General features: G+C 40.7%; 1 protein-coding gene across 1 annotated transcript in view; it reads left to right on the top strand.

Moving 5' to 3' along the window:
- The window catches only part of DGKQ (diacylglycerol kinase, theta 110kDa), a 65,160-nt gene that overhangs the window by 26,539 nt on the left and 14,643 nt on the right, over positions 1-23,978 (top strand). Inside the window, exons 8-15 of the mRNA XM_009885338.1 lie at positions 5,561-5,661; positions 7,180-7,403; positions 8,233-8,323; positions 12,241-12,295; positions 14,117-14,178; positions 14,452-14,602; positions 15,466-15,504; positions 17,155-17,270. Coding sequence (XP_009883640.1) covers positions 5,561-5,661; positions 7,180-7,403; positions 8,233-8,323; positions 12,241-12,295; positions 14,117-14,178; positions 14,452-14,602; positions 15,466-15,504; positions 17,155-17,270 — 839 coding nt within the window. The remainder of the gene's footprint in view (positions 1-5,560; positions 5,662-7,179; positions 7,404-8,232; positions 8,324-12,240; positions 12,296-14,116; positions 14,179-14,451; positions 14,603-15,465; positions 15,505-17,154; positions 17,271-23,978) is intronic.

Genomic DNA, 23,978 nt, shown 5'->3' on the forward strand with positions numbered 1-23,978 from the left:
TCATTCTGGGAATGTGTAACTGATAAAACTGCTCTGTGTTGACAGACCTCAGATAGCTGGTGGTGGAGGTAAAGAAGGGGGATTAAAAGTGCTCCTTAAGGGTGCCTTTCAGGGGTGTGCATTGTCTGTCCTTTCTGAGATGCGATGTTGAGCTAGGTTTTAGCGAGCACAGATTATTCTAGCTTTTCTGGAGACAGAATTCATTGGTCTCAGCTACGATGCAACCACAGGTGTAATCTGTCAAGCTTGAGAAGTCAAAGGCAAACTTTTGAAAATCATTCCTATTACTTCATGGTAATATGAAGACTTAGTGGAGGGCAGGAAAAAAATGTGCTTGTTGTATATATGCAACAAATGAATCCTAGAGGAGCTATCTCAGTAATTGCTGAAATAAGAAATGTGATATTAAGAGCTCTTACTTGTGTGTCAATCTGCAGGGATCTGGGGACATGAGAAGGCATTAGTTTCTGCCTGGAATTAGTTGCTTGCCAGGAATCGATAAAAGCTGAGAGTACTTGACTACTGTATAGTGAGGCCTGGGCAGCTTTTATTTATTTTGAAGCTTGTCCGTAGATAGTGATTGAGAGATGTTGAGGACCTGGAGAAGCAATTTCTTTCCTCACAAAAGCTTCTGTTCAGTGGTACTTCAAGAGGTACTCATTTACAAGTTGAATTGCTGTACCTGGTGTCATGCTGAAAACATTTCTTTTCCCCTGAGACAGTTTGCTTCCCCTGCATTTGAAGATATTGTGAAAAAGATGGTTATGCTCAACTGTGTTGAATGAACTAGTGGCTTGAGTGCTGGAAGAGGTTGTATATTTCCTTTTCTTGGTTGAATTGCCTGTAACTACTGGAAAAAGAAGAATGAGTGTTCTGAAAAATCATGTGACTTTTCTTTTGCTTTACTTTCCCCATTGTGTGTACCTTCCTTTACTGTCCTTACCTCAACGCTGTTCATCTGCCTTTTCTGATGCTTGATATTGCCCACTATTGTTATCACTTCTCACCAAGTTGCGTTTTGTGCTCTTCCCCAACTTGTCTCTCCCAGTTCCCCTCCTTTCCAAGCACAACTTTTACTCCCCAGTGTTGCTGCACGTTTGGATTGGTTCCCTTTCAGTCATCCTGTCCCTCTCTTGTACCCTGAATACCTTCCTCCCTCATCCTTGATGTCTCATATTAGTTGGTAGTCAAAACGTTGGCTGCTCTAGATGTCTATTTCAGGGAAGGCAGCCACCTCTTCTGAACTACTTCCTGAAAACGTAAAGAGGTTTTATGGAAAATCTCTTCAAGAAGAACGACTGAAAAAATCTTCCTGTAGTTCTATAGCATCATTAGCTAGAAGGCTATGGAGAAATACTCACAAATGTTATTCAAGACCGATAAAAGAAAAAATTACACTATTCTTGGCTGCTTTATTGCTGCCATGTAAATTGTGAATGGTAATACTGAAATAAACCAAAATTTGCCAGTTCACCGTGTTGTAATTTCAAGTATCAATGACTAGAGAAGGAGAGCAGAGAGAAGGAGAGCAGAGAGTGTGTGGATAGCACAAGTTTTGTTGGGAAGAATGGTCTTTGGTAAACGGCATTGGTAGAATTTAGTCTTTTAAGAGTAAATTCCACCAGCGTGTTTGGCGTAAGCCTCTGCTTTCTTCAGTGGCAAAAACATTCAGAACTACATCATTTTCCTATCTTTGCCACAAGCCACACATAAGTCGTTTCAGAAGCTATGTCCTGTCTGTGGGGATTTGGAAGTCAAAGGACATGAACTTTGGACTTACCAAGTGCTGTTCAGCCTTTTCCCAGGAAAACTTTGTGTCTTAGCCTCTGAAATCAAATTCCGTAGTTTGGTAGATTATGTCTGGAGTTAGCCTTTTTGTAATTGTTTTCCCCTTGAAAAGCATAAGCATAAAGAACAGGTTTTTCTCAACTCAGTATCCCATGATAACAAAAAAAGTACTATGTTTTTCAGGAGAAAGTCCTGATACTGTGTAGTCTGATCCAGAAGGAAAAGATAAAAGACATTTGGCAGTGAAGTGTCAGTATTATAAAACAGGCAGTAACTCCTTTAAATATCAACATTTATTATGTGCATCTGTTGCATATTAGCAAGATTTTTTTTATACTAAGGAGTGATATGTAGACTTCACTTTGATAATTGGGTCATTTTCTAATTTTTAAAAATTGGAACAGGAGGGAGAAAGAGCCTCACCTAACTTTAACAGTGATTATAGTTGGGCTTCTTTCCAATGCTAGTTAGACAAATCAGACTCGCATGAGACCCCCCTTAACTTTCATTTTGTGGGTGCACATTTAGGTTAGTTGGGAAGTGTTTTTCTGGATGACTAGTTGTGGTCAAATAAGTAGTAGTTCTTTTTTTAATGTGTCCCCAGAAGCTCATGTGCAGGAAAGCTGTCTTTCATCAGGTTGCAGTAAAAGTGACCCCTGTGAGGAGGACAATGACAAAATTAAACATGATTTTTTGCTGAGAAATTGACCTTGTTTTGTAACCAGATTATCTTAAAGAAAGCAGGACTGAGCACACTTTGTATTTAGCTAAGGAATGTACTTGAGCTTAGGACATTACTACTGGTCTGTAGATCTAAACTCTTCCTTGCAAACCAGTTTATTTTAAGAGTCAAGCCAACTTTTTGCAACATTAGGCTGGTCTTAAGAAGTGGAGAGCTCATAAAAAAAAATCTGCAGTTAAAATTGCTAGGGATTCTCTCTGGCCAGCCAGTTTCTAACAAGAGCAGACTACAAAGGCAATTCGAATGAAAACAAGTACTAAAACTTGGATGAATGTTTTTATTCTCAGATGGTTGTCTACCCTCTGGCTTGCTAGAGAAAACAGTAGAGATTTTTATAATGTTATGAAAGTTCGTATTCAGAACATTGGCTGTGCTGTCAGTAACCAGCGTTTGCTGTGTTTTCTGAAGTTGTGCTGGCCCTAAGGAAGGTCACCCAGGACACAGTGTGTCTTTTGGTTAAAATTCATCTATGCTGAAGTCACCATGGAGATAGCTCTGACAGATATCTGTTTCTAAAAGAATTTCACTTTTTCTGGTATTAATCCAGCAGGGTTTAAAGGAGTGAATCACTTTCTGATGTGTGCTATAGTCTCAATGCAATGGCAATAGAGTTTCAAGGATACTTTAGAAGTGAGAGTTGATGATATTTCAGTGTTCTGGGTATTGTGACCAAAAAAATAATCGACAACAGACACAAGCACTAAGTTGATAATTGGAAAACTGAAAAGCCAAATCCACCTGGTAAAACTACTTCTCACATTTAAAAAAAATGCTTGAAAGTCCCAATGTATTGTATCGTATATCCCAAGCTCACTTCTCTGGTAGAATAATTTACTGTCCGTTGCTGTAAAGAGTGTACATTGCACGTGGAAATTGTGTCATTATTTTTACTAAACAGGTGTTGTGAAACGTTTCAGATAACTACTCTCAAAAGAGTACTTGAGGAATAGTCATATAGGAAAGAAGTTAGAGCTGTGCTTCCAAAGTTCATTCTTCTTGACAGGAACCAGAAGTAAACCTGCAAAACCAGAAGCCCGAAGATCTGTCATGTTGTAGATACTGTTTCAAAAGGCAGTAATTTTTGCTTCTTCAATTTGACTGTCATTTAGAATTTTAGGTCTTTTGCTTCCTGCTTAAACCCTTGGTTCTTTCACATCAATGTCCAAGGGGAGACCAGTGACAGGCATCCCTCAAGGTTCCATATTGGGACCACTGCTATTTATTATCTTCATCAATGACAGATAGGGGGATTGAGTGAACCCTCAGTAAGTTTGTGGATTACACCAAACTGAGTGGTGCAGTTGGTTCACAAGGAAGGGCTGCCATATAGAGGGACCTGGACAGGATTAAGGAGTAGGCCCATGTGAACCAGCATGGACAGAAACCATCTTGGCAGAGATAACCTGGGGGTCCTGGTGGACACTAAGTTGACCACAAGTCAGCAACATGCCCTAGCAAAGATGGCCAACAGCATCGTGGGCTCCATTAGTAACAGCATTGCCAGCAGGCTGACAGAGATGATTATTTCCCTCTACTTAGCCTTACTGAGACCTCATCAGAAGACCTGTGCCCTGTCCTGGACTCTTCAGTACAAGAAACACAGGGACGTACTGGAGCGAATGGAGAGAGGGCCCATAAAGATGATTATGGGACTGGAGCATCTCTCATATGAGGAGAGGCTGAGAGAGCAAAAGGTTTTCAGTACTTTCTACTGTACTATAAACCATTTCCAAGCTGTAAGAAAAAGATGGAAGTAGACTCCAGCAGGGGATGCATGTCCCCTTTCCAGTGTGTATTAACAGGCTGCATGATCAACCTGTTGTGTGGTTGTTACAGCTGGTGTATGTGTCTTTCAGTTAATAGTTCTAACATTTCAAGTCTGCAAGTGACAGCTTCTGGTGATTTCATTACTTTATGGTGAGTGCAGGTGTACAGATTTGTTGTCAGATCAGAGTCTGTAACACTGTGCTATACAAAGCATGACTTTTGTTGACAGTTCAGTCCAACACTGCAATAGAAAGGGCAAATTTTGTCCATGAAGAATAGTTATGTCTATTGTAAAGCATGGGCTCTCTGGGGAGTACATGAAAGAACCTGCAAAGCTGAACATCTCATCACATCTCTTCATAAAGTTGTGATCAAGAGAGGACACGAGGCCTGTCTTGTTGGAATCTCCTTTTTGGTCTGGACTGAATGTCTTGATTTCTTTCCGTAGGCGTTACACACCTGTTGGACCAATAACATTCATTTGTTCTTAAAACCTCTCAAAACCTGGCTGTTCTATGAGAATTTGGTTATGCTTTGCTATTGCTCTTAAAATAGTCGCTTAAATAAGAGAGAGAAACTTTGTCATACAGTGGCCTGTACCAGACTGAGTCTTAACTCATCTTTGTGAAGGGAGAACCTGAAATCCTTAGCTCTTCACCCTTTCAGAGATGTCTTTGCATCAACCTGTGCGCCATGGTTTGAGCATGGATTTGATGAGGCTTTAGTGAAATGAAACACAACAAAGAGTTGTAGTTCTGCATTTGCTATGCCATCGTTCCTCTGTTTTTTCCTGTTTTTCCTGTATTTTCTCCTGTTGTCTGCACAGTTAACCAGGTACATAAAGACCTTTCTTCAGAAGTATGCTCTCAGAACTGGCAGTGCTTTGGGAGCTGTTCTGACGGTGATGGCACTCTCTGGGTTTTCATGTTGTTGAACTCACCAATAATAAACAGTCTTGAATGGTGAGGATGAAGAAGTGGTAACATAAACAGTATAGTTTATATATAAACAGTTATATCAAAAGCCAGGGTAAAACTATGATTACTTGAAATACTCTTCCTGCTTTCCTCTGCAAATGTATCACTGTTTTAATTGAATGGTAACAAAACAAAAATGAAAAGATTCAGCCCCAAAGCTTGTGCAAAAGAAACAGTTCAATAGGTTAAAAGCAGATTTTTAATAGTTCCATTATAGGCTTCCTATTCAGGTAGCTTTATGATTTGAGGGTTGTGTTATTGAAATACAATAATTGTTTTCATTCAGGTAAACAAACATTAAAGATATTTGACGGGAACGATGCAGTGAAACGCAATCAATTTCGACTGATTTCAGTTCCAAGGATTGCAAAAAATGAAGAAGTTGTGGTAAGATACCTGGTGAAGGTCCAATATTCCAGTGTGATAAAGGGGCGTGTGGTTGTATGTTACAATAGTCAAAAGCTAACAGTTTTACAAATGTAACTCAACAACAACAAAATCTGCAAATTGGCTGTAACATTACAACGTGATTTGATTTCTTCTAGTAGTGCTCTTATTTTAGAGCAACTGAAGAAGTGGTGGCCTACATATCTATAGCATAATGGGCACCACAGCATATCACATGTCAAGCAGTCATTCTTCTTCTCTGTGTGACACTGAAGTCCGATTTTACTGATGTGAGCAATACTGGATAATCAGCTGCTTAGATCTTGCTCCTCTTCTATAGTATTTAGTGATCTGACATTTATCCTGGACAGCCACTGCTATTGCACTTCAATTAATCAGCTTTGAAGGCTGAAGCATCCCATAGTTACCTCCACTCCTTGGCTGTGAAAGCAATGAATTGTTGATCACCTGGTGGCCACTCCCTAGCTTTGCCAGTGTTCCCTCTGGAGTGGAAACATGACTCAGTACTAAATCAAATCTTCTGTACAGATCCTAATTTACTGGGCTGGGCAGAGACCCCATGCTGTGCAGAAATGGAGCCCAGAGGGGATGTGGGGTGGTGCACAGTGGAACTGAGCATGGTGGAGACTCAAAGTCATAAAGGACTTGGCACATGAGTCTGGAGAATTTATTACATCGTAATTTTGACAATTTAAACCTACAGCTCATTAAGATTTTTAGCTTGATACTGTGCTCAAAATAACAGGAGTTTTCAAAATGGTTTGTAGTGTTCTGCATGTCAAAGTTCTTCGAGGAAAATTGTGTATAGTGATGAAAACACTTTAATTTAGGAGTGTTACTTGCCTTTCAAGCACATTTTATCACAATGCTTCCAGGTCAGATTAATACCAGTTCTCATAAGTGACTTACTAGACTTTATTCACTTCAGCATCTGTTTTAGCAGAGGTGCTGCAGGGATGGGCCAGTAATGGATGTAAAATTCCTGTGACTGCTTGCATCTTCCAAGGACAGCCCTTACCTTTCCTCTTCACAAGTGTGTGGGTTCAGGGCAGCCTTATGGCTGAGAAGCTTACTAATTTTCTTCATCCCCTTAGTGCAAGAAGATTGAATTTGCAGAGTTGGGCACAATCAAGTGTAATTTACCATTTTCCTTGTGGAGTAAATTTTGCATGCAGCGAGTGTAGCTTTATTGGTGCTGAATTTTTACATTTGATCTATGGAGTTAAAGTGACTATCACTTGACAAAAATAGTGTGGGCTGTGTTCAAATCCACTGATATCTCAAGTTTTGTTTTTGTATCTTCCACTAAAATTTGTTTTCAAAATTTCACTCTTGTTTTGTTTTTTGCCATTGCTATTTATTGTTTGTATTTGTTGTGCACTTAAAACATGCATTAAAGGTTGGTTCCATAAGTAAGATACCTATAAACGTCTATGGCTATACAGGTATTAATGGTGTCTTTTCAAGCAAATGTTAATTTATCTTGCTATGTTGTAGGAGGCTGCTTTGAGGGCATACTACATAAACGATGACCAGCAGGAGTATGAGCTTCAGACTTTTACACAGCAGGCACTGCTGTCTGATGATGTTATCAACAGGAATGATGCTGCAGAGGACAGCAACTTGGGCTCGGTATTCCGAGAATCTGTTCCTGAAGCTTGGATCATCAGAGCGAAACCAAAGGATGAGGAAGTGATCAGAATTTATCCTGCTTGGCTGAAGTGAGTGGTCTCCTTTATCACAGAGGTTATGCCGCTCCGCTACGTTTGTCCTCGGTAGTCTAGCCCAGTGTGTTTCAGTTATTGAAGTCACACAAGTGTAAGAGAGAACGTGGTTTCTTCTTCTGTGTTTCAGGATTCTTCTGTTTATTTTTCTGAATGAGTAATATACATATTATTCATTTCCATGCCTGGAAACGTGCTCGTGGGTTTCTTTACGTGCAGGGAACATACTGTGCAACTTGTGCAGTTCTATTATCATGTGTTTGGCGAGGGAGATACAACCTTACATTAACTGCATCTGTAAACAAATGATGACATAAACATGTCACTTGAAAGCTTGATGGATTTTTGGAAGAAATATTAAGGGGGAAGAATTCGGTGTAACTTCTGATGTGAGAATAGTAGGAAAAATGAAGAAAAAAAAAGTCTGTTCCGTTTACCACTGAGACAATATATATTTTAAGTACATTTAGCAGTGGAAACAAGACTGGCTGGGGGCCTATTCATTTCTAAAGAGCAGTGGGATAAAATTCAAACATTTTTTCATTTTGCTAATACAACTACTTCACCAAATTTTGTGAAAGACTTGTAGGTAATTCTGTGTATCAGAAGAAACTAATTTGCAGTGCTACAATTGTAATGACCAGTTCTTGAGATGAAAGTCTTTGCTTGTCTGTGGGCCTAATACTGCATCTGCCGTGAGCCTCATCGAACAGCTTTCTTCAACTAATACAAATTTCTGCAAATAAAATTTGCCACTTGGGTAAAAAAGGTACACGCAGGATACGTCAAGGGATTGTTCTAAAATAAGTATTTCTTTTCTCTTTAGGGTGGGAATGGCATATGTTTCTCTACGAGTAAACAAGGATAGCACGACGCAGACTGTGATCAAAGAAGTGCTTCCATTACTTGGAAGGCAGGTAAACGGAAGATCATAGGCATGTCGATGTACCACCTGAATGCCACTGAAGTGTGTGTTTTTGTCTTTACAAAAATTATAATCGGTCCATTTGCGGTTAATGTGAATGTTGTTGATGTTTGATAAGTGATGTCTTGCGAGTGGTATGATGCTCAAAACTTTCTGCAGTCTTGATGGTACACCTGTTTGCTCTGCCCTGGAAGTTACCATCAGTCTTTCTGGGTCAAGCAGATTTACCGGTATGAACAGAATGATTCTTGGCATGCAGTATATTTTTTCTGGTTGTTTATGTCTTGATCTGTTTAAAATATACTTGTATGTAGCTACACTGCTAATTTTACCATATTGGGAGCCTGGCAATCACTGTTAGGATGATCATGCTTGTTTCCTTTGCGGTGCTTTGCAAAGGAAATCATAGAGTATATGAATTTGGAAGGGACCCATAAGGATCATCAAGTCCAACTCCCTGCTCCTCGCAGGACTACCTAAAATTAAACCATATGCCCAAGACTGTCATCGAGACTCTCCTTGAATTCTGACTGGCTTGGTGCAATGACCGCTTCCCTGGGAAACCTGTTCCAGTGACCAACCATGCTCTCAGTGAAGAACCTTTTTCTAGTGTACAGTCTGAACGTCACCTGATGCATTCCCTCATGTCCTATCACTGGTCACCAGAGAGAGATCAGCACCTCCCCCTTCACTGCCCTCCGTGAGGAAGTTGTAGACTGTGATGGGGTCACCTCTCAGCCTTCTCTTCTCCAAGTGGAACAAACCAAGTGACCTCAGCTCCTCCTCCTAAGCCTTGCCCTCGAGGCCTTTCCCCATCTTGGTTGCCCTCCTCTGGACACACTCTAATAGCTTGATGTCCTTCTTATATTCAGGTGCCTGATCTATTGAGGTGCCCAAAACTGCACACAGCAGTCTAGATGGGGCCATACCAGTACAGTGTAGAGCGGGACAGTCACCTTCCTCAACTGGCTAGCTCTGCTGTGCTTGATGCACCCCAGGACGCAGTTGACCTTTTTGGCTGCCTGGGCACACTGTCAACTCATATTTCACCTGCCATCCTCAGATCTCTTTCTGCGGGGCAGCTCTCCAGCCTCTCATCCCCCAGTTTGTATGTATAACCAGGATTACCCTGTCGCAGGCAGCACCTGTTCTTGTTAAATTTCATACAGTTGGTGACTGCCCGGCTCTCTAGTCTATCCAGATGTCTCTGTAAGGCCTCACTACCCTCAGGGGAGTCCACAGCTCCTCCTAGTTTAGTATCATCAACAAACTTACTAAATGTATGTTTGATTCCTGCATCCAGATCATTTATCATTAAAGAGCAGTAGCCCTAACATCAAGCCCTGGGGAACCCCACTGGTGAGTGGTCACCAGCCTGATGTAACCACATTTACTATAACTCTTTGAGCCTGACCCATCAGCCAGTTGCTCATCCAGCTTATTATGGACTTGCCTAACTGTGTGCTGGACAGGTTATCCAGAAGGATATTGTGAGAGACAGTATCAAAAGGTTTGCTAAAATCCAAAAACACTACATCCGTAGGCTTCCCTTGGTCAACTAGATGGGTGACTTTGTCATAAAAGGAAATTAGGCCGGTTAAGCAGAACTTTCCCCTTGTGAACCCATGCTGACTATGACCAATGACTGCGTTGTCTCTCAAGTGTTTTTCAGTAAAGCCCAGAATAACCTTCTCCCTAATTTTGCCAGGTGCTGAAATGAGACCGACAGGCCTGTAGTTGCCAGGGTATTGCTTCTTACCCTTCATGAAAACTGGGAGGACATTTGTCATCTTGCAGTCAACTGGGACCTCTCCAGACTCCCAAGATCATTGAAAAACTATAGAGAGAGGTTGTGCAATAATATAGTCTAGCTCTTTCAGTGCCCTGGGATGAATCCCATTGGTGCCCCATAGACTTATGCGCATCCAGCTGGAGCAGCAAGTCTTGTGCAAATTCAGGGTCGGCTGGGAGTTTATCATCACCCCAGTCATGGTCCTCCAGCACAGGGCTCCATGGGTCCCAGTGCCTATCATCAGTGTTGAAGACAGGCGAAGAAGGCATTAAATGTCTCTGCTGTGTCTACATCCCTGTTTGTGAGGTGACCGACTTCATCAAGTAACAGACCAATGTTATCTCTGATCCTTCTTTTGCTGTTAACATATTTTTAAAAGCCCTTTTTGTTGTACTTCACAGTGCTGGCCAGCTTGAGCTCTAATCGAGCTTTGACCACACAAATTTTCTCCCTACAGTGGCGAACAGCATCTCTATAGTCCTCAAGGACTACAAGGAAGGACTCAGGGCTGAATGGCACCCACGTTCTTTACCATCTGCATTTCTTCCCACCTCACTAGACATTATTAGATGCACCTTATAATCTTGTAGATGTACATGTTTTCCTTGGAGGATGATCTGTTTTCAGTCTGCCTGTCTTTCTTACAGTCGGTGCCAAGATAGCCTGACTTAGGAAGCATGTTAGTAGAACTTGGCAAGTGTGCCAAGGCACTGGCAGTCTCAATCACAGAGGTGTGGAACCGTGAAGCTATAGCATGCGTATTTCATTCAGCAGTTGTGGCTTGAGAGCACACCAGCAGATGAGCACGCTTCTGCTGCTGCAGGCTTCCACCATGCTCACAGAGGGCGACCACTACCTTTTGCGGTTATTTACAGGGTACATAGGAACATGCATGGGGTAGCTGTCTGCAGGAGGTGATCACTGTAGATCTCTGTCCAGGTGTACACAGCTATCTAGTGCATGCAGCTTGTTTCGTGCCGTAGGATGGTTCTAGGATTTGATTTCAGTCCTTTTCCTCAAGTGCTGTGGACCTTTTAACAAAACTTGGAAAATCGTGGCTGAAGTCTTATCTCATCTGAAAAAAGCAGCTGTCAAACAGGATAGTTGGGTACTCTGGGAAGGATCTTCACATCTCTGTATTTGGGAATCTGGTTTTATGTTGTAAGACTTAATTTCTTGGCTCAGTTGCAATTTCTGTGGTACTGGTACATCATTTTTTAAAGGGTTTTCTCCTTTTTTCTGTATGAAGATGCACGTACAGGAAATCTCTTTTTAATATCCCGAATTTGCCTACGCTGAAGATCCTCTTGAAGGTGCTCTCATCAAATTTCAGGCAAAGCAAGTGTAGGCGGTTGAGGCTTTTAACGCCACTATTCATGACATGCAAAGCAAGATCATTTGTCCTCTGCATCTCAAGGCCAAAAATTAAGAGAATTCCTCAGTTCTGAGAGTCACATGTTTCCAGGGATGCAATAATCCTAGTAAATGGTTCAACTCTTGGCTGTGCCAGCTTTTCTCGTCCGGCTGCAAGGGACTCACTCGGCTGGTCACTGGCAGCGTAGTTTGGGGAAGTGACTGTGGTACACAGGAAGAGGGTTTTGTTCCATCAGTGCCGGTGGAGTGCCCCAGGAGGTGGGGACCAGTCAGCTTGCTTTTGCCAAGCCTGGTTCCTGGGCCATCTTCTCAAAGAGCAGGTTCATTCCAGTTCTGTGTGCTTTCTCTGGAAGGACACGCTGGAAATATCCTAGTTGAGCTGCTGGTCACTGAAGGTCGGTAGAGTTACCGTGCTTTACATGTGCCCCTTCACCATGGGGCTGCAAGGATGCTGATGTGTAGTTAAGGGCACGGGAGCCTGACACCATGTGTGGGAGGCTGAGTCTGTAAAATGAAGATTTTTTTTTTTTTTTTTTTTTTTTCCTGGCTCCTGGGGGGGGGGGTGTTTTTTTTTCCCTGGCTCAGGAGGTGTGGGTTAGGGGAGAACATTGCGGTTGGTTTAAGAATGTTTAATTTTCCATGTTCTGCATGTGCAGTGTATAACATAACCTTAACATAAACAAAAACATGGCAAAATTATATTTCATTCAAAAACTACATTTACATGTTGTGTCTATTGGCAGATGGAGTGCCTCCAGAATTTCAAATTGGTTGAAGTGCTTATGGGCAGTAAGCAAGGTAAGTGAAGGAGCATTGGCCAAAGGAAGATCTGTAACTGGTCTTCTAACTTTTTTTTTTTCCCTCTTTTAACACAGTCACACTTAATTTTTTACAATGCCTTCACAAATGAAACTTCACCGTCATGTTGAAATACCTAATCAGAAGTGATGTTGGTTCTTTTTGATCTTGTGTGTCCCGTGGGAATGTGGTTCCCTTCTCTTTCTTCATCATTATGTTAAGGTTTATTAGTGGTTTCTGGTGGGTATTGACACTTTGGCAAAGAACCCTGTTTGAGGGAGCTGCCTTTAACTGACATAATTTTCTTAACTGTGGTTATTTAGTAAAGATTAATTGTAAAGTTGGGTTGGCTCCCTTCCTTCTCTCCTCTTTGCCGCTGGCTGCTGACACTGCCCCCAAACAAGAGCAAATCTGAGTCCTGAGATAGTCCAAGGAGTATGTGCGTGCGTTATGAAGTACAGAAATAGGCAGTTGTTATGGTTTGAGAGACCCATAACAATGTATTGTTGGTTAGACAGTCATTCTATTACCCAATGAACCCTCCCCTCCCGGGGAAGGGAATCGGAAAAAACAAGGAAACCCAGGAGCTGAAGTATAAACAGATTTAGTAGAGTAAGATTAGATAATTAACATTAACAGCACTAAAGAACCAATATTGATCCCAACACCAATACAGAATATACAAAGATTATACTCAGCCAATTCTATCAGTAGAAGCTGTGCACTCCCAGCAGTGGACAGCAAATGTGGGGTACTGTGAGCGCTATGGCTTCAGGAGGAAGGGAAGGCCTCAGGAGTCTGGCACCAGGGCACGAAGTTCTCAGGATGGCAGCCATCAAGGGAGAGAGAGAACTTTGCAGCAAACTTTCTAATGTACAGTGAATGTGATGTTGATGGTATGAAATAATCCTGTTGGCCAGTTTCGGTCAAGTGCCCGGGTCTCTCTCCTCTTCATCCCTGCACCTGGCAAGCTTGAAAACAGTGAGACCTTGAAACCCACACACCATAGCTGGCTGTAAAGTAAATATTTTCACTAATTCAGACACTGGAGTCTTCTAAAAGTGCAGTTTTCCCAAGTATTAGAAGAGAGATTAGTCCCATATCACTCAAACCAGGACAGCAGTCCTACCATTGCTCATGAGGTTTGTGATCCTGCAGGAGCTGAGCTGGTGTTCCCCAGGTTCACGTCTCTTTGTGCTTCATTATTTGTAAGGCTGCATGGAGAGATAAGAAAAGCCACTGAAGTAGTCTGATGATGCCCTGGCTGCACACACCTAAATATCTTTGTAATTCAAATACTGGCCTGATACTTTGCTTTTTTTGTGAACGTTATCAGTAAGTTGGTTTATAAGGTTATTGTAGCCTTGTGAATGTCTTACTTTGGTTGGTTTCTGGTGCTCCCTTTTAAAGCATCATTTACAACCTCACTTTATTTGGAAGGTGTTACAATTGTTTTAATATTTTAATAAAATACTGAGGTTTTTTATTACTGTAGTTGTCAGGGAGTGCAGTTCTAAAGTCTCATGTCAAACAGCTTGTTACCAAAGTATTACTTGTCTTTTGAGTGGCTGCGAGATGTCTCTGCCTTTTTTTAAAGGGTGGTGTTTAAGAACTGTGAGCAAAATTAGGCTGTTCAAAGCACCTGCATGGTTTTTCTGTTGAATAATGAGTAGTTTGGGTCTTCATGGTCCTTCATGTTAATGTTAGTTGTATGCAGAGTTGAGAATATTTGCTAAAATTTTTTGTATTGCTTTTGTTTAATTGAGTCTGATAATAACTTACAGTGCTTTCAAACACGATTAATATTCTTGCTGTCTCTAGTTCAGCGCATGGTCTTGGACAATCAGGAACTGATTCTTAACAGACTCAAGGACATAAGAAAGGTAAATCTGAAAAAGCAACACGATCTTTTTTTATAGCAAGTAAGGAGTCCCCTTTCTTACAGAAAAAGTAAGTAATCAGTTACACGCCCTCCCCCCCCGCCCCCCGCTTGCTCCTCTGTAGAGAAGCTAAGTGCTTGGACTGAAGTTTGTTTCTGTTTGTGGTATTCTCTAGGCGTAGAGGACTTGGTAGCTAAGTTCAGAACTATTTGGGATCTTGTTTCATGATGTCTTTTTGCCAAATGTCACGTCATTTATTTTTCTTTATTTTGGTAGACTTCAATACGTCAGATGAATCAAACAAGATTTTACATTGTGGAAAACAGTAAATCCATTGTACGAGTAAATTTATTTGTTGGTGGCCTTCCACCTCAGCTTTCCCCTGAAGAATACACAAACATTCTCAAGGATGAATTGGCTATCAAAAGTAAGTAAATAGGTGCATTTTGAGATCTGTTCACTTGTACAGAATAAAATATGTAAGCATCTACTGCACCTTTCTATATTTTTTTTTCTTATTGTTTTCTGACCTTATTTGAAAAATCAGTCTGCCTTGTACTCTCACAGGGGTCTTTTTTTATTCATTTTAACATGTTCGTGGTTGCATGAGAGATGTGACAGCTCAGTATTCACGGAATTGTTATTTCATTATTTGAGTTATATGTGACCACAGGGTTTTTTTTGTGAAAAAAGCATCACTTTTTAGAAGTGAACTTGCATACCTTACACCATTCAAATTATGGCAGTGCAGTTTAATTCCCTGTGCATGAACATTCCTTGCCTTTTTTAACCTCTGACATTTTTTGCGTGGGCTGTTCTCCATGTTGTTCATTAGCTCTGTGCCTCGTCACAGAGAAGTATGAGCAGTGTGTGCACACACACACGAACAACCACTCAGTGAAATTAATTTATTTTTCTTTTTCAAAGAAGTGTAATTGATTTTTCATAATACTCTTTCAACCAGCGTGTTCTGTAAACAGTGTCAGAAATGCGTCATGCTTTTTGTTTCAGGAAACGAAGCGTTTTCCCCAATCTTTTATGTAACTTCAGGAGGAATTAAACTTTAAATGCCAGAAAGAATTCATAGTCACCTTTTATGAAAATCAGTTTAGCTTTTCTAACTTGCAAAGTAAACTTAGGAGAGGGAAAGTGTTAGCTGGAGGTTCTCCCTCTATTTGTATAACTTTTAATATTTATTTATATTATATTTATGTAACTTTAAAAAATATTTTAAATATTTACTCTAAAAGTACCCAAGGTTTTATGTGTTTATATTTTTACCCTTTACAGCAAACGTAGTATCTGTGAGTCATGTTTATCAAGCACAAGGTAAGCATTAAGATTTTTAGTCTTGCAAACAATGTCTATTTTCAAAACTTCAGCCTAATACTAGAGGCTCTGAGCTTGGAGTATGTTAGTCTTACTGTATAAGCAAAAAGCCCTTCGGATAAAATGTAACATGTTGTGTTTATGAAGAGCAGTGGATCAGTGTTACCTTATTAAAAAAAATAAAAAGGTTGGCTTCATGCCCTGTGTACCAGAAAGTAATATTTCATCGCAAAAATGAGTTTTGAAGTTGCACTTCAGCTCTACAGTCTAACACAACTGACCCGTTAAAAACCCATCAAGTACTCTCTCTTTATTTTCACTGGTGAAATACTAAAATTTGGTACTGCTTTTGAACTTGATGAGATTGTTTCGTGGTCAGTCTTTCCTAGCACAATATTAAGTGGGGTTTCAGTGGCTGGGGTTCTGAAAAAAATCGGTACACTCATCTCTGCATTCATCCTTAGAGATGCTGCTTTGCTTTTGCTGTACGAATTTTATTTCAGCAAGGTTGGAGAAGCTGTGAGGCTTCTGAGAGCTGGAGCAGCCGTGGCTCTGCGCAGCTTTAGTGCAGTGGGCAGGTGGAGATCTGTGTTTGGTAAAACTTAAAAGTGTGGAATTTCTCTTTGGTACATTTAGGTGTCCATATTCGAGATGTTTCATGTCCTTTCGCAGGCTTAACTTCACGTGACTGCTAAAGGAATCTTTCTATAGCATGGTTTTGAAGACTGATGTGCTTTCTTTGCGTATTTGCTACACGGCTGACTTTAATACTGACTTTTCATAAGGAAAACCATAAAGCTTTCAGATGTGCCTTCTCCTTTTCATTTTTCTCAATGGAGAATAGTTGTTTTTGTGATACTCTCATGTCACAGCTTCATTTAACCAAGTTTACCTGTGTGTGGTTTTTTTATCTGTTTGTATGTGATTTTTATTCTTTGTGTTTTTTAACTTTGAGTATTTTTATGATTCTGTAACTTACTGACTCACTTTTGCTTGCAGCTAGGTTGTGTTACCAGCTTACATCTCATATGCTGTCAGTTATGCACCTTGATCATGTCTTGCCCTGTTTTCCTCCTCACAAAGTATCCTACTTTAAACTAACTTGTCAGTATTTTATTTTCTTTTATTTTTCCCTTTTGTCTTCCCTTCTTCCCCAACTGCCCCATACAGGACCTAAGCTGACATAAAGATCTTAAATTGATTCTCAAACCAAATCTGTGCTTGTAATAATTCTTACTGAGATATTGTCAACAAATGGAACCACTGGATTTTTAATGAGATACAAAATAAAACCTGATACCTTTGTCACTTTTACATGATGAGAACTGCCTGTTAGTTATGACAGAGTATGGAAATAGGCCATACTTCTGAAGCCCAAATGCAGTCTTTAAAATATGCATCCATTCTGTGCTGCAGTTTCTTTGTGTCCTCAAACTGCTTTGCTTTAACAAAAATCTGGGATGTGTTTGTGAGTACGAAGGAAGGCTTAAAAAACAAAATAGCTCAATTCACTGATAATCAACAACCACAAGTGTTGCAGAGTAACTTTTACTGAATAATGTCCTGAGTAAACTTCTGCTGTGATATGATGATACTGATTTTTTAATCATAATAGAAAATATGAAAAATAGTTCTGATGCCTCTTTACAGGTGCTGTTGTACTCGAAATTTCATGCTTTTCTGAAGCTGAACGAATATATATGCTAGTTAAAGATACAACTGTCAATGACAAGCCTCTGAATGCCGTGGTGATTCCTGAAGTTATGGTAAGAGATGGGTTTGAATTTAAAATATGCCTTTAAAAGAAAAACAACTACCATAAGAGTTTTTCTGCTGGAAGTAAATGAAAACACATTTTATTCAAAGGAGTTGTACAGTGAGTTTCTGTAAGTAGCATGATGGAAAAAAAATACTTGAGAGCCTGTACTTCATGTATATGATATACTTCTGAGAGTTAACATGTCCTGTTGAGTTGTCAGGACTAACTATACAACTGCATAACTATACAACTATGAAGGGGAGAAAAATGATTATTTTTTTCCTCTTTATTTCTTTGAATGATTAAAAAGTTAGGTCAGATTTTAGTTTTAGCCGGAGTGTCTTAAAATGCTTACAACAATTTGTTTTGGGGACTAAACCTGTTTCCTTGCTAACCATGAGGTAAAGTACTACTGCTAATCTTCACATTTACAGTATCTTCATTTCCCCCATTCTGTAACAGAGGGAGTCTGAGCTTGTTTAAATGCTGCATTGTGGATTTCAGGGGAAAACAGGATTTTGAAAGACTTAGTGCGAGAGTCCTTTCACAAATTCAGGCTTGATTCTCATTTATTAATTTTCATGGTTACAAATCACTTTCCTATGAATCGGTTTAATAATAGGTTTCATATTAACAAAGCAGATTCAGAGTGAAAAGAGGTAAATAGTTCACTGAAAAAAAGTGATTTTTAACCAGGATGATGTTGGTTCTGTCCAAAAGAGAGTGTAACCAGTTACTTTCTGCTGAGCCTGTTGTGTGTCTTGCAGTTACTGTCTTTCTGGGGTTGCATTATGGCAGGTGAAGTGAAGGTTTTGGTTTGGCTTCTTAGAACTTCACAGAAGGTTGAAAACTTAAAAAAATACATAGTGGGAACTATGAAACAATTTTAGATGGCAGGGTCTCAAGTTCGGTAGCCATAGTTGCGTACTTACATGCCTGCTTTTACCATTTCAAGAATCCTATGCTTTGTCAAAGTTTTCTGAAGGCAAAATTATTTTTACATAAGCAGATACTAGTGGCAGTGCTTACGTGAAACTGGCAAGATTAAAAACTAATCACCCCTTCAAAAAAAAAGTGAGAACCTTCGTTCTTATGCATGCATAGGCATTCTGGTTTATGAGATCTTTAGAAACCACCATCCGTCCTCATCCAAACTAGGTTTCAGTTTCTGTTACCAGAAACAAAAGGCAGCATGAAGATGGGACTGGTTTTGGATGCTTGTTTTTGGTGGTTTTTACTCAAATGCGTTATGAGCCTAGATTTGCTGCACAGTGTGAAGTTGAACATACTCCACTCTGTTGATTACGTGTGTCTGGTTTTCTGACACAAGATATGTTTGAAGCAAACTTGTTGCTGCCAGGAAAATAGGGATAATGCTGTCCATTATCTGATGCAAGATGTTTTTTAGAAACTCCAGTTCAGGGGACTGCTAGGGATGAATTTCTAATATGTAAGAAAGAGAGAGGGACTGTACATGCGCACATACATTTTGTTTGCATTTCAGCATGTGTTGTTTATATTTGGTCCTGTCACTGAAATGAGCTAAGAGTTAATCTAAATAATATTTCAAGTGTTGTTCATGTGTGCTTTGGCCACCCAGCTTACGCCATTCACCAATTACCCAGGGTAAGCTAATAAGTGATTGTTGACCCTACTTTGGGTAGCAAGTGGACTAGATGACCTCTTGAGGCTCCTTCCAACCTGGATTATCCTTTTACCCTATGACAATATTATCCTTTGTTTATATTTTAAGTATGTGACCATTTAAATGTAACACCAGGAAATATTATGCAGGAATTGAGCACAATATTAAATTTATGCTGTGTTTGGCATACCTTTTGTGGGTGAAATACAAAGAATCTAGGAATGAAGGACTAATGCGTAGTCTCAGAAGAAGAATGGGTGATAAAACAAAGGCCACAGTGTTTTAGTTAATGAATGATTTTTCCAAATTGCAACTTAAATTAAAAAAAAAACCCAAAAACAAACAAACAAAACAACCCTTCTTAAAAGCCAATAGAAACGCAGAAGTAAGTTGGTGGTTAGCAGTTTGCTAGTCCTTCGTTTTCCCAAGGTGAGATTCACTTACTCTGTGTCTGATACAGTTTCTAAGGATGAGGCCCCATTCTAGTCTGGCATGGTCAGGTCTGCCAGGAGCAATTTGTACTCTTAACTGTCACTACTGAAAAGTTTGAATGCAGAATGAGTTTGCGCGAATTGCTTATTAGAAAGTCAAACAATTCATGTGATCAGATGGGTCGATCTGTTCTGCTGTTCCATGATCTCAAGCCTTTAAGAATTTAATCAAACAGTTTTTCATTTCACAATATTCAAATAAATGAAAATACTCTCTTTGGAGTGTGAAAACAATAGTTTCTTACAAAGCTGTTTAGCTGCTGTGTGTACGGACCTGCAGGGGCAGTTTGTATCACTCTTTGGTAGCATGTCAAGGTGAAAGAAATTGCAGGGCTGAATCTTTGAATTGAAAGCTCATTTACCAGAACTCCTTTTCCAGTTCTGGCAAACAAGGAAATCAGCAGAGAGTTGTATGAGGCCAATGTTGGCATGAAGATGACAAGTTTTTGTGGCTTTATCACTACTACCACTTGCCAGTGGACTGCCCTCTGATGTATTTAGCTTCCTTAAGAGTGGTAGAAAAATATGTGGGAGTTTACCAAATGGGTGAAACTTTCCATTTCGTTCATTCCACTAATTCCTTACACAAATGTGTCCAACTTAAATGATAGTTTTATGACTCTCTTTGCCCAAACATCATGAAAGGTTACTCTCCACCCTTTTTCCACTGCCACAATTCCCCTGAAAGTAAAGATAAGGCTCGAACTCCTGCTGTGTTGACCCAGCTGCAGCTCTGGTTGCGTTGAGACACCTTGCACGTCGTTCCTCATCAGATACAATGGCTCCTTTCTTGCCAGGATGGAGGAAGTTTGTGCTTGGGGCATCATGAGTCCTTGCACATGGGAGATGCTGGAGACAGCCCGGTTGCAAATGGTGGATTTTACTTGTCACTGATACCTGCAGTTCCTGGAGACTGCCCACCACCTGGGAAGATGCACTGTGGTTGCCGTGCTGGCGGGTCTGTGGCACAGAACGCCTTGTTCTGCTTCGTCGTGAGATGTGATTGCACAGTACGCTCAACAGAAAGGGGATTAGCATGGATGATAAATATCTTGCCCCAGCCTGAAGCCGCGTTGGGCTAATCCTGAAAAATTAAGCAATTCACAGTCACTGTCAGAGTGTCTAAATCACACGGCCTCCTTCAGCTGTCTCTAAGAAACGAGAAATAAATTCCTTCCTGAACGCCAGCCAGCACAAAACCCCTCTGCAGATTTCACTCCTCAGGCGGAACACTGAAGCCAGGGCTAAAGGGGGAAGGGAGTCCTCAGGCTCTGAGTCACACATCCCCTTCTGCCCAGTAACAAACTCACTCGTACGTCCCCACTGGGGCTTTATTAAGGGATTTAAAAAAAATTCTGCAGCATAAGAGTGCTACCCTTGTGGCCGTCGGTAATTGTAATGAAGCGTGTACTTTTCAGAAAGCAACACAGCAGTTTTCCTCTGCTGTACAAACTGCCACAGAGTTTTTAACTCCTAATGAAAAATAATTGTTTTCTTAGAAGCTGGCCTTTATCTAGGGATTTAGCAGTGTTTCTTACACCTATAAGTTTAACGAGAAGTGATGGTGGGAAGCAAGTTAACTTGTAAGGCTAAGCACTTTCTAGAATACTTCTGTTTATTCTACATAGGTGCATTTAGTCCTAAAAAGGGATAGTTAGGGATTTACATTAGAAGATACTTGAACAAAGATGGTTTTGAGTGGTAGGACTTCTCAGTTCACGCTACATACAGGTACTTCGTTAGCTCCAGGCATTCCCTGCAGCTGCTCGTGTCTTAGTAGCACTCAGTGTAAATGTTTCACTTTTTTTGTGTGTGTGTGCAATATTGACACACTCAACAATGAGCAAATTTAGTTGACAGTTTTGTAGAAACTGTAAATACATATTAGCAACAATATAAATTTACTTGGGTAGGATCTCCTGACGACTTTCCAAAACACAGCTGTGCTTTTGAATGCCTTGGAGCTTACCATGTCTCAAAAATCATTGTGATTCCCTGACGTTCCTTGTGAATTATTTTAGTTACTTGGTTTTAAACCCAGTGCGTTAGAACTTGCCTGTAAAAGCAAGTAATATAAAACATGTGTTCAACATGTCACTTCTAAATATCCAAACCCAACATTTTTAGAAACTGATTTCCTGAAGAAGAGAAGGTAATCAAATGTTCTTGTGCACATTCAAGTAAGGTATTTGTTTGACTTAAATGCTGGGCTGGTTTCTTTTCTCTCATTTGTTTTTGAAAAAGTTCTTGTTTACTGCAGAACTGAATATTTATTTCTTTCTACTATCTCCTTGCCTGCTTTTTTTAAACCCCACAAGTTTCCAGGAGTTGAACCAGGCCTGAAGTTTCAGATAGCCTGTATGGTTCAGAAAGTTGAAATGACCGGAGGTGAAATTTAAGCAGTAAAAAAGCTGGAAGAAGAGGAAGAAGTAGGAAGTGATGAGGTGGGAAGGTAGGGCAGAGTAGAATCTGGAATAAGGAGTGCAGGAAGGGAACAGTTTGCCCTGTTACCCCATGGGGTGTGGGTTACGTTTCAGAGCTGCTCTGCCTTTTGTTGCTTGTGGGATTTTCTAAGGACCATTCATAATGGGATATGGCAGGTGATGGTGCAGGAACTGATGGAGTTAACGAGAGGGGCTTTACTTCTGGAAAAGCCAGAGCTCTGCTTACTGTTTTTATTAATGCCTGTGATGGCTCGAGGGGAGGAAATCCACTTCTCTCATTGGGATGTGTGGATCCTTGAGCTGTTGACCTTACCACTCATGAAGTCCTTCCCTTTTGTGACAGTGGCATGCATTGTTTTCCTTAGACTTCCTTTGCTGGCTACAAATACCATTTCCGTGTGCTCAACAGAAAGAAATGCATTACCCTTGTTGTGTGTTGGACATGCTTTCAATAATTGCTTCCCCTTTTCCAATAAAGCCTGAATATGGAGGCAAGAGGTGTTTTGATGGAGCAGTCATCACAGTATAGCGTGAAGTTGGCTTCTCTGGAGCAGGCTGTGTGGACAACTTTGCAGCATCAGTCTTCCCAACCTAGTTGTTTTGCCAGCAGTGAAACCTTCCCAATAAAACAAAATTTTTAGGCTCTTCTGGCTCTTTGTCAGCCAAAATAGCCCTTGTTTGGGTAATTATTTTTGGAGAAAACATATATATTTTCAAATTGAATGTCTTTGGTAGAATCTAAAGGACGAGGAAGGAAGGGGCAAGAAAAGACGTGTGTGCCTGCCCCACCAACCTTCTTACCTGCTTAGTGTTCCTCTTCCCAGTGTGTTTTCTCTCGCAGGTGACATCCTGCGAGTCACACTGGATGGCAGAGGGTATTTCTCATGCAGGCAGTGACACAGAGGAGAAGGATTTTTATGTGTTTGTAGGTATCTTGACACATCTGGCAGGGTGTGACTTGCACAGGATTAGCACACAGCTCTTAGCAAAGCAAAATTTGAGGAAATCTCTCAAATATGGGGAAGCCCTAAATGATTGTTTGTTTTTTAAGCATCCAAATCAGCTCAGAAGGTAGACAGTGGTCTGAGGTATCTCAACACCAGGGTCCAGTTTGCATCCCCCCAAAGCTACATATTAATTTGTCCCGATTTCTCCATTCTTTGCCTTAGTTCACACTCTCTGGTGATCGCTCATGGACAGCAGCCGACAGGCTCTCTGGGTGCTGTCTCCTCCCCTCTGTAGCTGTTGGTATCTCTCTGCATGTTTGCACACTGCGGTCATGCTGCTGCCTCAACGCCCCCTGAATCATTCTTGTCTAAATTGACTTATATTTAGCACTGTTGTTCTGTTCCCTGAATCCATCCTGTCAGCTGCGTAACAAATTGCTGTTCCCTGAATGCTGTCCAATTTGTAAATAAAAATTACCAGGACTTAAGGACTGTGGCAAACATTTTGGTTTGGAAGCGCTTGTTGAAATGCCCAACAGACTTTTCTGGCACGTACCTGCCCCGCAGCTCTGTGGCAGGATGGATGAAAAGTGTGCTGGTGTTTTCTGGTCTTTCTACAACGATTTACAAATCATTTTACAGAATGATTTATAGGCTGGCTACCTGAAAACCAGCCCCGAGGGGGTGTTTCTGGTGGCTGGAAGTTTTGACCTCCGGTGAGGCTGCAGTTACTGTTCCCTCAGTCCTTGGAGTATCCCAAGAAATCCCTTTCTCCCATGTGCAGTGGCTCGTTTGGAGTGGTTCCTGGATGGGTACCAGGATCTTCCACAGCACAGCCATGCTTTGAGAGCCCTTTCAGCAGCAGCTTCAGTGGAGGTGTGAGGATGGTAAGATACTGGCACCAAATCCTCCTGATTAAAAATTTTAAATAAGCTTTTTTTTAAAGGAAGCTTTCAGCCTCTTGTTTCATGGGGAGGAATGTGCCAGTGTCTGCCCTGAACACCCTCATTTTGAAATGTTTTATCCTTGTAAATTAACATGTAGCCTAAGACGACCACAAAACTTAAGAAAAATGGGTCAATTGTTTTTGGAAGAAGTTCTCTCTTTGTAAGGAAAGCATTTGAGTAGTACGTGGCCCTGGAAGGTACCTTATCCTCTCACACTATTCTTTGGCATAGACTGTTTACT

This window comes from Charadrius vociferus, unplaced genomic scaffold (genome assembly GCF_000708025.1).
Source record: "Charadrius vociferus isolate BGI_N301 unplaced genomic scaffold, ASM70802v2 scaffold60, whole genome shotgun sequence".
Classification (NCBI taxonomy): domain Eukaryota; kingdom Metazoa; phylum Chordata; class Aves; order Charadriiformes; family Charadriidae; genus Charadrius; species Charadrius vociferus.